The following is an 11725-nucleotide window of genomic DNA, read 5'->3' as shown; positions in this document are numbered from 1 at the left end:
TAGGAAGATATGTTGATCAGGGGGACTGCTGGGAGTTGCAGTTCAAGAATACGTAGAGAAGGAAGAAAGGAGAGAAAGAGGAAGGGGGAAAAGGGGGGAAAGAAGGGAAGAGGAAGAGAAGGAAGGAAGGAGAGAAGGAAAGAAAAAAGGGAAAGAAGGAAGGAAGGAAGGAAGGAGAGAAAGAGAGAAGGAAGGAGTGAAGGAAAGAAAAAAAGGGAAACAAGGAAGGAATGAGAGGAAGGAAGGAAGGAAAGAAGGGAGAAAGGAAGGTGAGAAGGAAGGAGAGAAGGAAAGAAAAAAGGGAAAAAAGGAAGGAATGAGAGGGAAGGAAGGAGAGAAGGAAGGAGAGAAGGAAAGAAAAAAAGGGAAAGAAGGAAGGAATTAGAGGGAAGGAAGGAAGGAAGGAGAGAAGGAAAGAAAAAAAGGGAAAGAAGGAAGGAATTAGAGGGAAGGAAGGAAGGAAGGAGAGAAGGAAAGACCACCTTGATTAGCATATAATGGCCTGGCAGTGCCTGGGGCAATCTTTTGTTGAGAGGTGATTAGATGTCCTTGTATAGTCGGAGACTTTCATGGCCGGAATCACTGGGTTGTTGTAGGTTTTTCCGGGCTATATGGCCATGGTCTAGAGGCATTCTCTTCTGACGTTTCACCTGCATCTATGGCAAGCATCCTCAGAGGTAGTGAGGTCTATTGGAACTAGGAAAATGGGTTTATATATCTGTGGAATGACCAGGGTGGGACAAAGGACTCTTGTCTGCTGGAGCTAGGTGGGAATGCTTCAACTGACCACCTGGATTAGCATTTGATGGCAAGACGGCACAATTAAATCCCTCCCGACAGATGGCCGTCCAGTCTCTGCTTAAAAGCTTCCAGGGAAGGAGGCTGTTATGAATGAGTGGATGCCCCCCTCCCTCTCCATCTGTCCCTCCCTGATAAAACCCAATAGCTTTTCCTTGGAGCTAAGAATAGCGGTCTGAGGATGACCGCAAGGAGGGGTCCGGTCTATCAGGAGGCCGAGGACGGAGCCTGCGGTCAGACACTCAAAATAAGGAGAGGAACCAACCAACATGGGAGGAGATATGCTCAGGAAATTGGGGGGGGGGGGGGTCACTCATGGAAGCAGTGTTGCATTGCTGCAAGAGGCCAATGCACAGAGCAAATTACTTGCTTGGACTACAAGTCCCATCACCCCCATTGGGAGGTCACTAATGCAACTAGTTTGCTGAGCTACAAGATGACAATGCACAGAGCAAAGCTGCTGGGACATTACTTACTTGGACTACAAGTCCCATCAGCCCTATTGGGTGGTCACTAATGCAACTAGTTTGCATTGCTGCAAGAAGGCAATGCATAGAGCAGCACAGCCTTTGGGACATTACTTACTTGGACTATAAGTCCCATCACCCCTATTGGGTAGTCACTAATGCAACTAGTTTGCTGGGTTGCAAGAAGACAATACACAGAGCACAGCCTTTGGGGCATTACTTACTTGGACTACAAGTCCCATCACCCCAAAGCAGGAGTCACTAATGGGCTGGAAGAGGCGAATGCACAGAGCAGAGCCTTTGGGAAATTACTTATTGGACTACAAGTCCCATAATCCTGAAAGCTGGAAAGCAGGGATCAGTAATTTCACCAGTTTGCTGGGTTGCGAGAAGCCAATGCGCAGAGCAGCAAATCCTTTGAGAAATTACTTCATTGGATTACAAGTCCCATCATCCCCAATGACAGGGTCATTAATAGAATCAGTTTGTTGGGCTGCGAGAAGCCAATGCACGGAGCAGCAAAGTCTTTGGGAAATTACATCCTTGGACTACAAGTCCCATCATCCCCAATGATGGGGTGAGTAATGGAACCAGCTTGTTGGGTTGCAAGAAGCCAATGCACAGAGCAGCAAAGTCTTTGAGAAATTACTTCCTTGGACTACAAGTCCCATCATCCCCAATGATGGGGTGAGTAATGGAACCAGCTTCTGGGATGCAAGAAGCCAGTGCACAGAGCAGCAAAGTCTTTGAGAAATTACTTCCTTGGACTACAAGTCCCATCACACCCAATTATGGGAGCCAGCATGTTGGGCTGCAAGAAGCCGACGCGCAGAGCAGCAAAGCCTTTGAGAAATTACTTCCTTGGACTACAAGTCCCATCATCCCCATTGATAGGATCACTAATGAAACCAGTTTGCTGGGCTGCAAGAAAACAATGCACAGAGCAGCAAAGCCTTTGAGAAATTACTTCCTTGGACTACAAATCCCATCATCCACAATGACAGGGTCACTAATAGAATCAGCATGTTGGGCTGCGAGAAGCCAATGCACGGAGCAGCAAAGACTTTGAGAGATGACTTGCTTGGACTACAAGTCCCATCATCCCCAATGACAGGGTCACTAATGGAACTGGCTTGCTGGGCTGCAAGAAGCCAATGCACGGAGCAGTAAAGCCTTTGAGAAATTACTTCCTTGGACTACAAGTCCCATCATCCCCAATGATGGGGTCACTAATGAAACCAGTTTGCTGGGCTGCAAGAAGCCAATGCACAGAGCAGCAAAGCCCCTGAGAGATGACTTGCTTGGACTACAAATCCCATCATCCACAATGACAGGGTCACTAATAGAATCAGCATGTTGGGCTGCAAGAAGCCAATGCACGGAGCAGCAAAGCCTCTGAGAGATGACTTGCTTGGACTACAAGTCCCATCATCCCTAAGGGAAGGGTCAGTCATGAAACCAGTTTGCTGGGCTGCAAGAAGGGAATGCACAGAGCAGAGCCTTTAGGGAATGACTTTCTTGGACTACAAGCCCCATCATCCCTGGGATGATGTCCTGGGAGACACTTAAGCAGGTGCGGAAGAAGCAGCTTAGGACCCTAGAGTTGGGAGAGACCCTCCACCTCGCGGGCCATCCAGTCTGACCCCATTCTGCCCAGAAGCAGGAACACCCCATTCAAAGCACCTTTCCCAAACTTCATCTCCCAGAACTGGAGGAAGAAATGATGGGAAGCTACTGGGACGCTGTGCATCTATCTATCAAACCCAGTTTGAATGGTTGCAGCGTTTCCTGGGCTTCCAAAGAATGCAGGAAAACCACAAGGCCGTCCTTCCTGCTGTCCAGAAGGAGATGGACGCTGGGGATCTGCGTTCGCAAAGCCAGAGAGGATTGCAACAGCGGTCAAGGAGGTTGCAAGGTAAGGCCAAGGGAAGGGTAGGACACATTCGGCCAGAGCTGCCATACCTAGGACAGGTGTGGGCCAACTTCGGCCCTCCCTCCAGGTGTGTTGGACTTCAACTCCCACAATTCCTAACAGCCTACTGGGAGTTGGGGTCCAAAACACCTGGAGAGTAGTGGGCCGAAGTTGACCCACGTCTTTGTCCTTGTGGAACTGGACACTTAAGTCAATCAAGGGATCTTCTTCTGCATACCCGCATTGTGGGAGTTGGAGTCCAACACACTTGGCCCAGGCTTGCTTTACACTCTGCACATGCTGAGGAAGACAGCATTCAACCCCTTCCGACAGATGGCCATCCAGCCTCTGCTTCAAGGAACGGAGGAGGCGCCATTGGATTCTGAATCGTAGCCTTAGACGGGACCCCCAAAAGCCATCCTGTTTTCATGTTTGCATATTTCAGTGTTTCTCAACCTTCCTAATGCCGTGACCCCTTAATACAGTTCCTCATGTTGTGGTGACCCCCAAACACTTTTTTTTCGTTGCTACTTCATAACTGGAATTTGCCTATTGCTTTGAATCATAATGTAAATATCTGATATGCAGGATGTATTTTGTACACTGGGCTAAATTAGGCACAAATACCCAATACGCCCAAATTTGAATACCAGTGGGGTTGGGGGGGGGGGGGGGGACGACTGATTTTGTCATTTGGGAGATGTAGTTGCTGGGATTTATAGTTCACCTACAATCAAAGAGCATTCTGAACTCCACCAACGGTGGAATTGAACCAAACTTGGCACACAGAACCCCCATATCCAACAGAAAATATTGGAAGGTTTGATGGATATTGATCTTGAGTTTTGGGAGTTGTAGTTCACCTACGTCCAGAGAGTACTGTGGATTCAAATTATGACGGATCTGGACCAAACTTGGCACTAATACTCAATATGCCCAAATGTGAACACTGGTGGAGTTTGGGGAAATTAGACCTTGATATTTGGGAGTTATAGTTTCTGGGATTTATAGTTCATGTATGATCAAAAAGCCCCTTGAATCCCACCAATAATAGAATTGAGCCAAACTTCCCACACAGAACCCCCATGACCAAGAGAAAATACTGTGTTTTCTGAAGGTCTTTGGCGACCCCTCTGACACCCCCTTGCGACCCCTCCAGGGGTCCCGACCACCAGGTTGAGAAACACTGGCATATTTGTATTATATTTTGAAATTGTTTGCTGATGCTTTTATGTTAAGCTGCTTTGGAGTCTCTTGCAAGAGAAATAAAGTGGGGTATAAATAGGCAATAATAATAATAATAATAATAATAATAATAATAATATAATAATAATAATAGTCCTAGGCACTTGGGAAGGGTCCAACGTGTGATCCAATGCAACAGCCAGTAGAGTGTCTGCTGTGGACTCATCTTGTTGTGTTTCCAATAATAATAATGATAATAATAATAATAATATAAAATAATATAATTAATATAATAAATATAATAATAATCCTAGACACTTGGGAAGTGTCTGACATGTGATCCAATACAACAGCCAGTAGAGTGTCTGCTGTGGACTCATCTTGTGTTTCAAATAATAATAATAATAATAACAACAACCCACTCTAAAATTCTATTGCTTGGACTCCAAGTCCCATAATCCCCAAGAGGGGGGAGGTTAACTAATGCAATTAATTTGCTGAGATGCAAATGCACAGAGCAGAGTCCTTGAGAAATTATTGACTTGGACTGCAAGTAGAGTGTCTGCTGTGGACTCATCTTGTTGTGTTTCTAATAATAATAATAATAATAATAATAACAATATAACCCACTCTAAAGCTCTATTGCTTGGACTCCAAGTCCCATAATCCCCAATGTTTGGACTCCAAGTCCCATAATCCCTAGAAGGGGGGAGGTTCACTAATGCAATTAATTTGCTGAGATGCAAATGCACAGAGCAGTGACCTTGAGAAATTATTGACTTGGATTGCAAGTAGAGTGTCTGCTGTGGACTCATCTTGTGTTTCTAATAATAATAATAATAATAATAATAATAATAATAATAATACCCACTCTAAAACTCTATTGCTTGGACTCCAAGTCCCATAATCCCTAAAAGGGGGGAGGTTCACTAATGCAATTAATTTGCTGAGATGCAAATGCACAGAGCAGAGCCTTTGAGAAATTATTTACTTAGACTGCAAGTCCCATCATCCCCCAAGGGAAGGGTCAGTTACGAGACTAGTGTCATGGGCTGCAAGAGGCCAATGCACAGAACAGCAAAGCCTTTGGGAAACTCCTGACAGATGGCCATCCAGCCTCTGCTTGAGGAGGACATCTCTCTCTCTCTCTGTCTCTTCCTGGAGCCTGACTTCCTCTTCCTCTCCTCTTGCCCCAGATGCAGCTGGTCATCCTGGCCTGGCTGTTGTCCATCGCTGCGGCCGCTCCGTCCCCTTGCGAGTCGGAGATGAACAAGATCAAGGACCTGCTGCAGGTGAGCTGCGAGGACCGAGGCTTGACCGCCCTCCCTGCAGGGCTGCCTCCGGACACCGGCCTCCTGTTCCTGACCTCCAACCACTTCCAGCACTTCTCTTTGGCCACCTTACTGCCGTTTGACCAGCTGACCGAGCTGGACCTCTCCAACAACAGCCTGGCCACCTTGGAGACCCAGGCCAAAGCTCCGCTGGCGGCCCTCCATAGCTTGTTTCTCTCCCACAATGCCTTGGGCTCCTTGCCCACCTTGCACGGCCTCCCCGCCTTGACCCGCTTGACCTTGGGCCACAATGGTCTGGAGAGACTGCCCGAGGGGGGCTTCAAGGAGGTGAAGGGCCTCCAGGAACTCCAGCTGCAAGGAAACCGTCTCCGGCAATTGCCCATCGAAGTCTTCCGAGGTCTATCCGACCTGAAAGACCTTGACCTTTCGGACAATGAGCTGGAAGAGCTGCCGGCGGAGCTGCTGTCCGGCCTGAGCGCACTGGAGATCCTGCGGCTGGAGCGGAACCGCCTGCGCCACGTCCCAGAGGGCTTCTTCCCGGAGGAGAACACCTTCGCCTACGTCTACCTGGTCGGAAACCCTTGGCGCTGTGATTGCGACCTCGTCTACCTGCGGGAGTGGCTGAACGACAACGAGTTTGCCGTCTACACGCGGACCCAAGTGGGCGAGAAGGAGGTCACCGAGAACGAGCCCGAGAGCGTCCGCTGCCAGGCTCCGGCCAAAGAGAAGGGCACCCCCGTGATGCATTTCCAAGTCCAGTGCCGGACACTCGGAGACAGCGACGGAGGGGAGGAGGAGGATGGAGGAGAGGACGAGGGTCAGCCCAGCAGCCCCTTGACCACCACGGCGTCCTCCACCATGGCCGCAATCGTCCCCACAACTACCATGACACCACACTTGACCTCTGCCATGCCCGTTGCCACGACCTTTGCTCCCAAGACCACAGCTCTGACCCCAGGTGCCCCCTCAACAGTGTCCGCTATCCCTTCGACGCCTACAACAAGTACTATGTCCTCTACAAGGTTCACTACCAGACCCACCACCCCAAGACCTCCAGCCACAACTTTTGACCCCAGCACCACTCTGACCCCAGGTGACCCCTCAACAACTTTCACCACCAATTCGGCACCTCTGACCACCACGACATCCCAGCCATGGTTCACTACTGGACACTCCACCACAACAGCCAGCACCACTATGATCCCGGATGAACCCACAATGACCTCCACCACCCCTTCGGCACCTATGACCACCTCTATGTCCTCTACAAGGTTCACTACTGGACACTCCACCACAACAGCCAGCACCACTATGATCCCGGATGAACCCACAATGACGTCCACCACCCCTTCGGCACCTACGACCACCACTATATCCCAGCCACGGTTCACTACTGGACACTCCACCACAACAGCCAGCACCACTATGATCCCGGATGAACCCACAATGACCTCCACCACCCCTTCGGCACCTACGACCACCTCTATGTCTTCTACAAGGTTCACTACTGGACACTCCACCCCAACGCCTCCAGCCACAACCTTTGACCCCAGCACCACCACTGCTCCGACCACGTCCTCCACTTTGCTGCCTAGGTCCACATCTGCCTCCTCTCCAGAGACCACAACCGGACCCTTGACCACTTCTATGCCCACAACCACATGCGTGGTCCCTCCCGACCCCACTGCCCACTGCTTCTGTCCAGCCACTGCCCACCATCACAGTCCCCTCTGCCACCGCCGTCCTCGGCTGACCTGGGGAGGCTGGCTGTCCAGCCACTGCTGCCCACTCCGCCTGGCGCTGTACTTGTTCTGCCTGGTGTTGGTGACCCTGCCCTCCTTGGCCCTGCTCTGCGTCCTGTGCTGCGGCCATCACCCCCACCGGTCAGCCGTCCAGCACGCCCCAGAGGCCCACCTGCTCAGGTACCAGTCTCAGGAACCATGGGTTGGTGGCAGAGCATTGTCCGAGCGCCCGACCTTCCGCGTCTGCAAGACCTTCCCGGTGGGCCATGTCTCCTGGCTCCTGGTCAGTCTGCCGGCCAAACCAGCCAGGTCGGAGAGGTCACAGAGGGAGAGTCGACTGTCCTGCTACAGTGTGGGTCGCGGGGGAGACGCCCTGGGGGCCGTGAGGGTCCGCTATACCACTGCCTCCTTATAGGGCTCTTCAATGGGGGTCTCAGGGCTGGGTGGGACCTCCAAAGGTCATCTAGTCCAACAAACATCTCCAGTAATTGGGGCTCAGGGGTCTCAGGGCTGGAAGAGACCCCCCCCAAAAGCCAAGTAGGTAGAATAATTAAATATATAGAATCATATAGTTTCAATGGGGATCTCAGCAGGACCTTAGGGCTGGGAGGGACCTCCAAAGGTCATCTAGTCCAACAAACATCTCCTGTAATTGGGGCTCAGGGGTCTCAGGGCTGGAAGAGACCCCCCCAAAAGCCAAGTAGGTAGAATAATTAAATATATAGAATCATATAGTTTCAATGGGGGTCTCAGCAGGAACCTTAGGGCTGGGAGGGACCCCCAAAGGCCATCTAGTCCAACAAACCTCCTGTAATTGGGGCTGAGAGTCCAAGGGTCTCAGGGCTGGAAGAGACCCCCAAAGGCCAAGTAGGTAGAATAATTAAATATATAGAATCATATAGTTTCAATGGGGGTCTCAGCAGGACCTTAGGGCTGGGAGGGACCTCCAAAGGCCATCTAGTCCAACAAACATCTCCTGTAATTGGGGCTGGGAGTCCAAGGGTCTCAGGGCTGGAAGAGACCCCCAAAGGCCAAGTAGGTAGAATAATTAAATATATAGAATCATATAGCAGGACCTTAGGGCTGGGTGGGACCTCCAAAGGCCATCTAGTCCAACAAATATCTCCTGTAATTGGGGCTGAGAGTCCAAGGGTCTCGGGGCTGGAAGAGACCCCCCAAAGGCCAAGTAGGTAGAATAATTAAATATATAGAATCGTATAGTTTCAATGGGGGTCTCAGCAGGACCTTAGGGCTGGGAGGGACCCCCAAAGGCCATCTAGTCCAAGAAACATCTCCTGTAATTGGGGTTGGGAGTCCAAGGGTCTCAGGGCTGGAAGAGACCCCCAAAGGCCAAGTAGGTAGAATAATTAAATATATAGAGTCATATAGTTGGAAGAGACCATATATAGAACCATAGAATAAATACCACTATTTACTCGAATCTAATGCTCACCTAAATGATCTTGGTCAAAATTAAGATGCACATTAGATATACATAATACAGTCATTTTAGTGCAAAAAGGTGCTTCAGGAGCTGCACCTGGAGCTCCGATTGGAGACACCTCATCTCTAATATAATGGCTCAATGGGATTTGTAGTTTTCTGAGGCACCCGCATCCTTTGGCAGAGAAGGCTCAAGGTCTTGTCAAACTGCAGCGTTGAAGCAAGGCAATGGAAGTGCATCCCTTCTACAGCCTAATATTTAGGAAACATTGCAAAAAATATTTAATTATTATTAATATTTAGGTAACATTGCAAAAATAATCTTGGTTTATTTAATTATTAAGTAAACGAATATTATTTTGCATTGTTTCCTAAATATTAAGGAGTTACATATTTAAATTAAATTAAATGATAAATAATATTACTTTGCTGTATTGCTCAAATATTTCAGAATGCCTTAAATGAAATTGTAAATTGAATTGTAATTTGACATTTAATTTAATGCATTTTAATTTAATGCATTTTAATATATGCCATATATATATATATATATATATATATATATATATATATGCCTTAAATGAAATGGTAAATTAAATATCAAAATATTATTTTGCAATGTTACTTTATTATTATTGCATTGTTATTATTATTAGAAATACATTAAACAGCATATTAAATGCTGGAAATACATTTAAATCAAATTAAAAATAAATAATATTTTGTTGGGTTTTTAAAATTATATTTTTTATTAAACACTCCAAAAAGGATATTATTTACATTAAGAGAGGTAGAACAACCATGATAAGAGAGAAAGTGGGAATTACAATTATATATTTTTTTTGTTATTTAAATTAAATATTGTGAAATTATGGTTTTTTTCTTCAAGTGACACACCACCTGAATTATGCTCGGTTTTTTGGCGAATTTTGACACACCGCGCTCAAAATGCACCCCAGTTTGCTTTGCAATTCTCCTAACACTTGCTTTCAAAGAAGGAATCCTACGCAGGCGGAAACTGTGATGCACTTTTTTTTGGCCAAATTGCCTATTACTATTATTATTATTATTATTAATAATAATAATACCCCACTTTTTCTCTCCACAAGGAGACTTAATGAAGAGTGCACTTTTTGCTGCTACGCATTATATTCAGCAGCACATACTTTATTTGGTTTCGGGATTTTGAAAATTGAGGTGCGCATTAGATTTGATGGTGCATTAGACTCGAGTAAATACGGTATATAGAATCATAGAATCCCAGAGTTGGAAGAGACCTCATGGGCCATCCAGTCCAACCCCATTCTGCCAAGAAGCAGGAATATTGCATTCAAAGCACCCCTGACAGATGGCCATCCAGCCTCTGCTTAAAAGCTTCCAAAGAAGGAGCCTCCACCACACTCCCTCCGGGGCAGAGAGTTCCACTGCTGAACGGCTCTCACAGTCAGGAAGTTCTTCCTCATGTTCAGGTGGGATCTCCTCTCTTGTAGTTTGAAGCCATTGTTCCATTGCATCCTAGTCTACAGGGAAGCAGAAAACAAGCTTGCTCCCTCCTCCTCCCTGTGGCTTCCTCTCACATATTTATTATACATGGCTCTCATCATATCTCCTCTCAGCCTTCTCTTCTTCAGGCTAAACATGCCCAGCTCCTTAAGCTGCTCCTCATAGGGCTTGTTCTCCAGACCCTGGATCATTTTAGTCGCCCTCCTCTGGACATATTCAAACACATAGAGTTTGAAGCAACCATAGAATATGTTAAATATATAGAATCATAGCTGGAAGAAACTATATCTGGAACCAGGGAATACATTAAATGTATAGAATCATATTGTTGGAAGAGACAAAGGGAAGCACCATATTCTTGGGGTCCAGCTGAGCCAAAGAATCTGTGGGAATCTCAAGGAGGTCTCATCAAGGTGGTGCTGGGATGCGCTCAGGTCTCTGTTCGGGTGCCAAGAAGCAAGGATATAATTCAACAGGCTTATTTGAACAAACCTCCCTGCTGGGTGGACAAAAGAGAAAGTGCCACACTGAACTGAGACGCAGCTCTGTTTGATAGTGAACACCTTGAGCGTGCGCACAGGCTATTTTCATTTGAACCATGTCTTGCCTTTATCTCTTCCTTTGTGCCTTTGGCACCAGTCCTTATAGGTATTTGTCAGCATATGTTGAAGTATGTAGTGTGTTTTACATGTAATTTCGTGCAGTAGAAATATGGATACCATAAGATTGTATTGCTGTGATGTCTATGTTTGAGGCTGTGAGAAAGTAACCCTGAGACACTCTCTGTGTGGAGTTGTGAGAAAATTAGGGAGTGCCTGGTCTCTGTCAAACAGCTGCAGAATTGTTTACACTTCTACTTCATAGAATCATAGAATCCTAGAGGTGGAAGAGACCTCCTGGGCCATCCAGTCCAACCCCATTCTGCCAAGAAGCAGGAATATTGCATTCAAATCACCCCTGACAGATGGCCATCCAGCCTCTGTTTCAAAGCTTCCAAAGAAAAAGCCTCCACCACACTCCCTCTGGGGCAGAGAGTTCCACTGCTGAACGGCTCTCACAGTCAGGAAGTTCTTCCTCGTGTTCAGATGGAATCTCTTCCTTTGTCCTGTGTACTTCATGTCTGGTCGCTTACTGTAATGGATGTGTTTTGAAACTGCTCTAAGTAAATTGAACCTGCTTTGTAACCAGACGTCTCCAGAGTCCATGTTTTCTTCTAAGCCTGTGCAAAACTTCCACTAACACTAACAGTATTGTCTCAGCAGCAGTTTCCCTTTCCTTGCACCTGCGTGTCACTGGGCAGTGCCTTCTGAATGTTTTCGGTTGATAACAATTGTGGGAGTTGAAGTCCAAAATGTTAGATAGATAAAACACTTAGGAATGCAC

At 47.2% G+C, this 11725-nt stretch overlaps 1 protein-coding gene across 1 annotated transcript; it reads left to right on the top strand.

Moving 5' to 3' along the window:
- The first annotated feature begins 3139 nt into the window (after positions 1–3139).
- Positions 3140–7811, top strand: GP1BA (glycoprotein Ib platelet subunit alpha). Its single transcript, XM_067469554.1, has 2 exons — positions 3140–3180; positions 5559–7811. The coding sequence occupies exon 2, from the start codon at positions 5559–5561 to the stop codon at positions 7809–7811; it is 2253 nt and encodes a 750-aa protein (XP_067325655.1). The 5' UTR covers positions 3140–3180.
- The last annotated feature ends 3914 nt before the right edge of the window (positions 7812–11725 follow it).

The sequence above is a fragment of the Anolis sagrei genome, chromosome 6 (genome assembly GCF_037176765.1).
Source record: "Anolis sagrei isolate rAnoSag1 chromosome 6, rAnoSag1.mat, whole genome shotgun sequence".
NCBI lineage: Eukaryota > Metazoa > Chordata > Lepidosauria > Squamata > Dactyloidae > Anolis > Anolis sagrei.
This window is presented reverse-complemented; position numbering and strand designations above follow the sequence as displayed.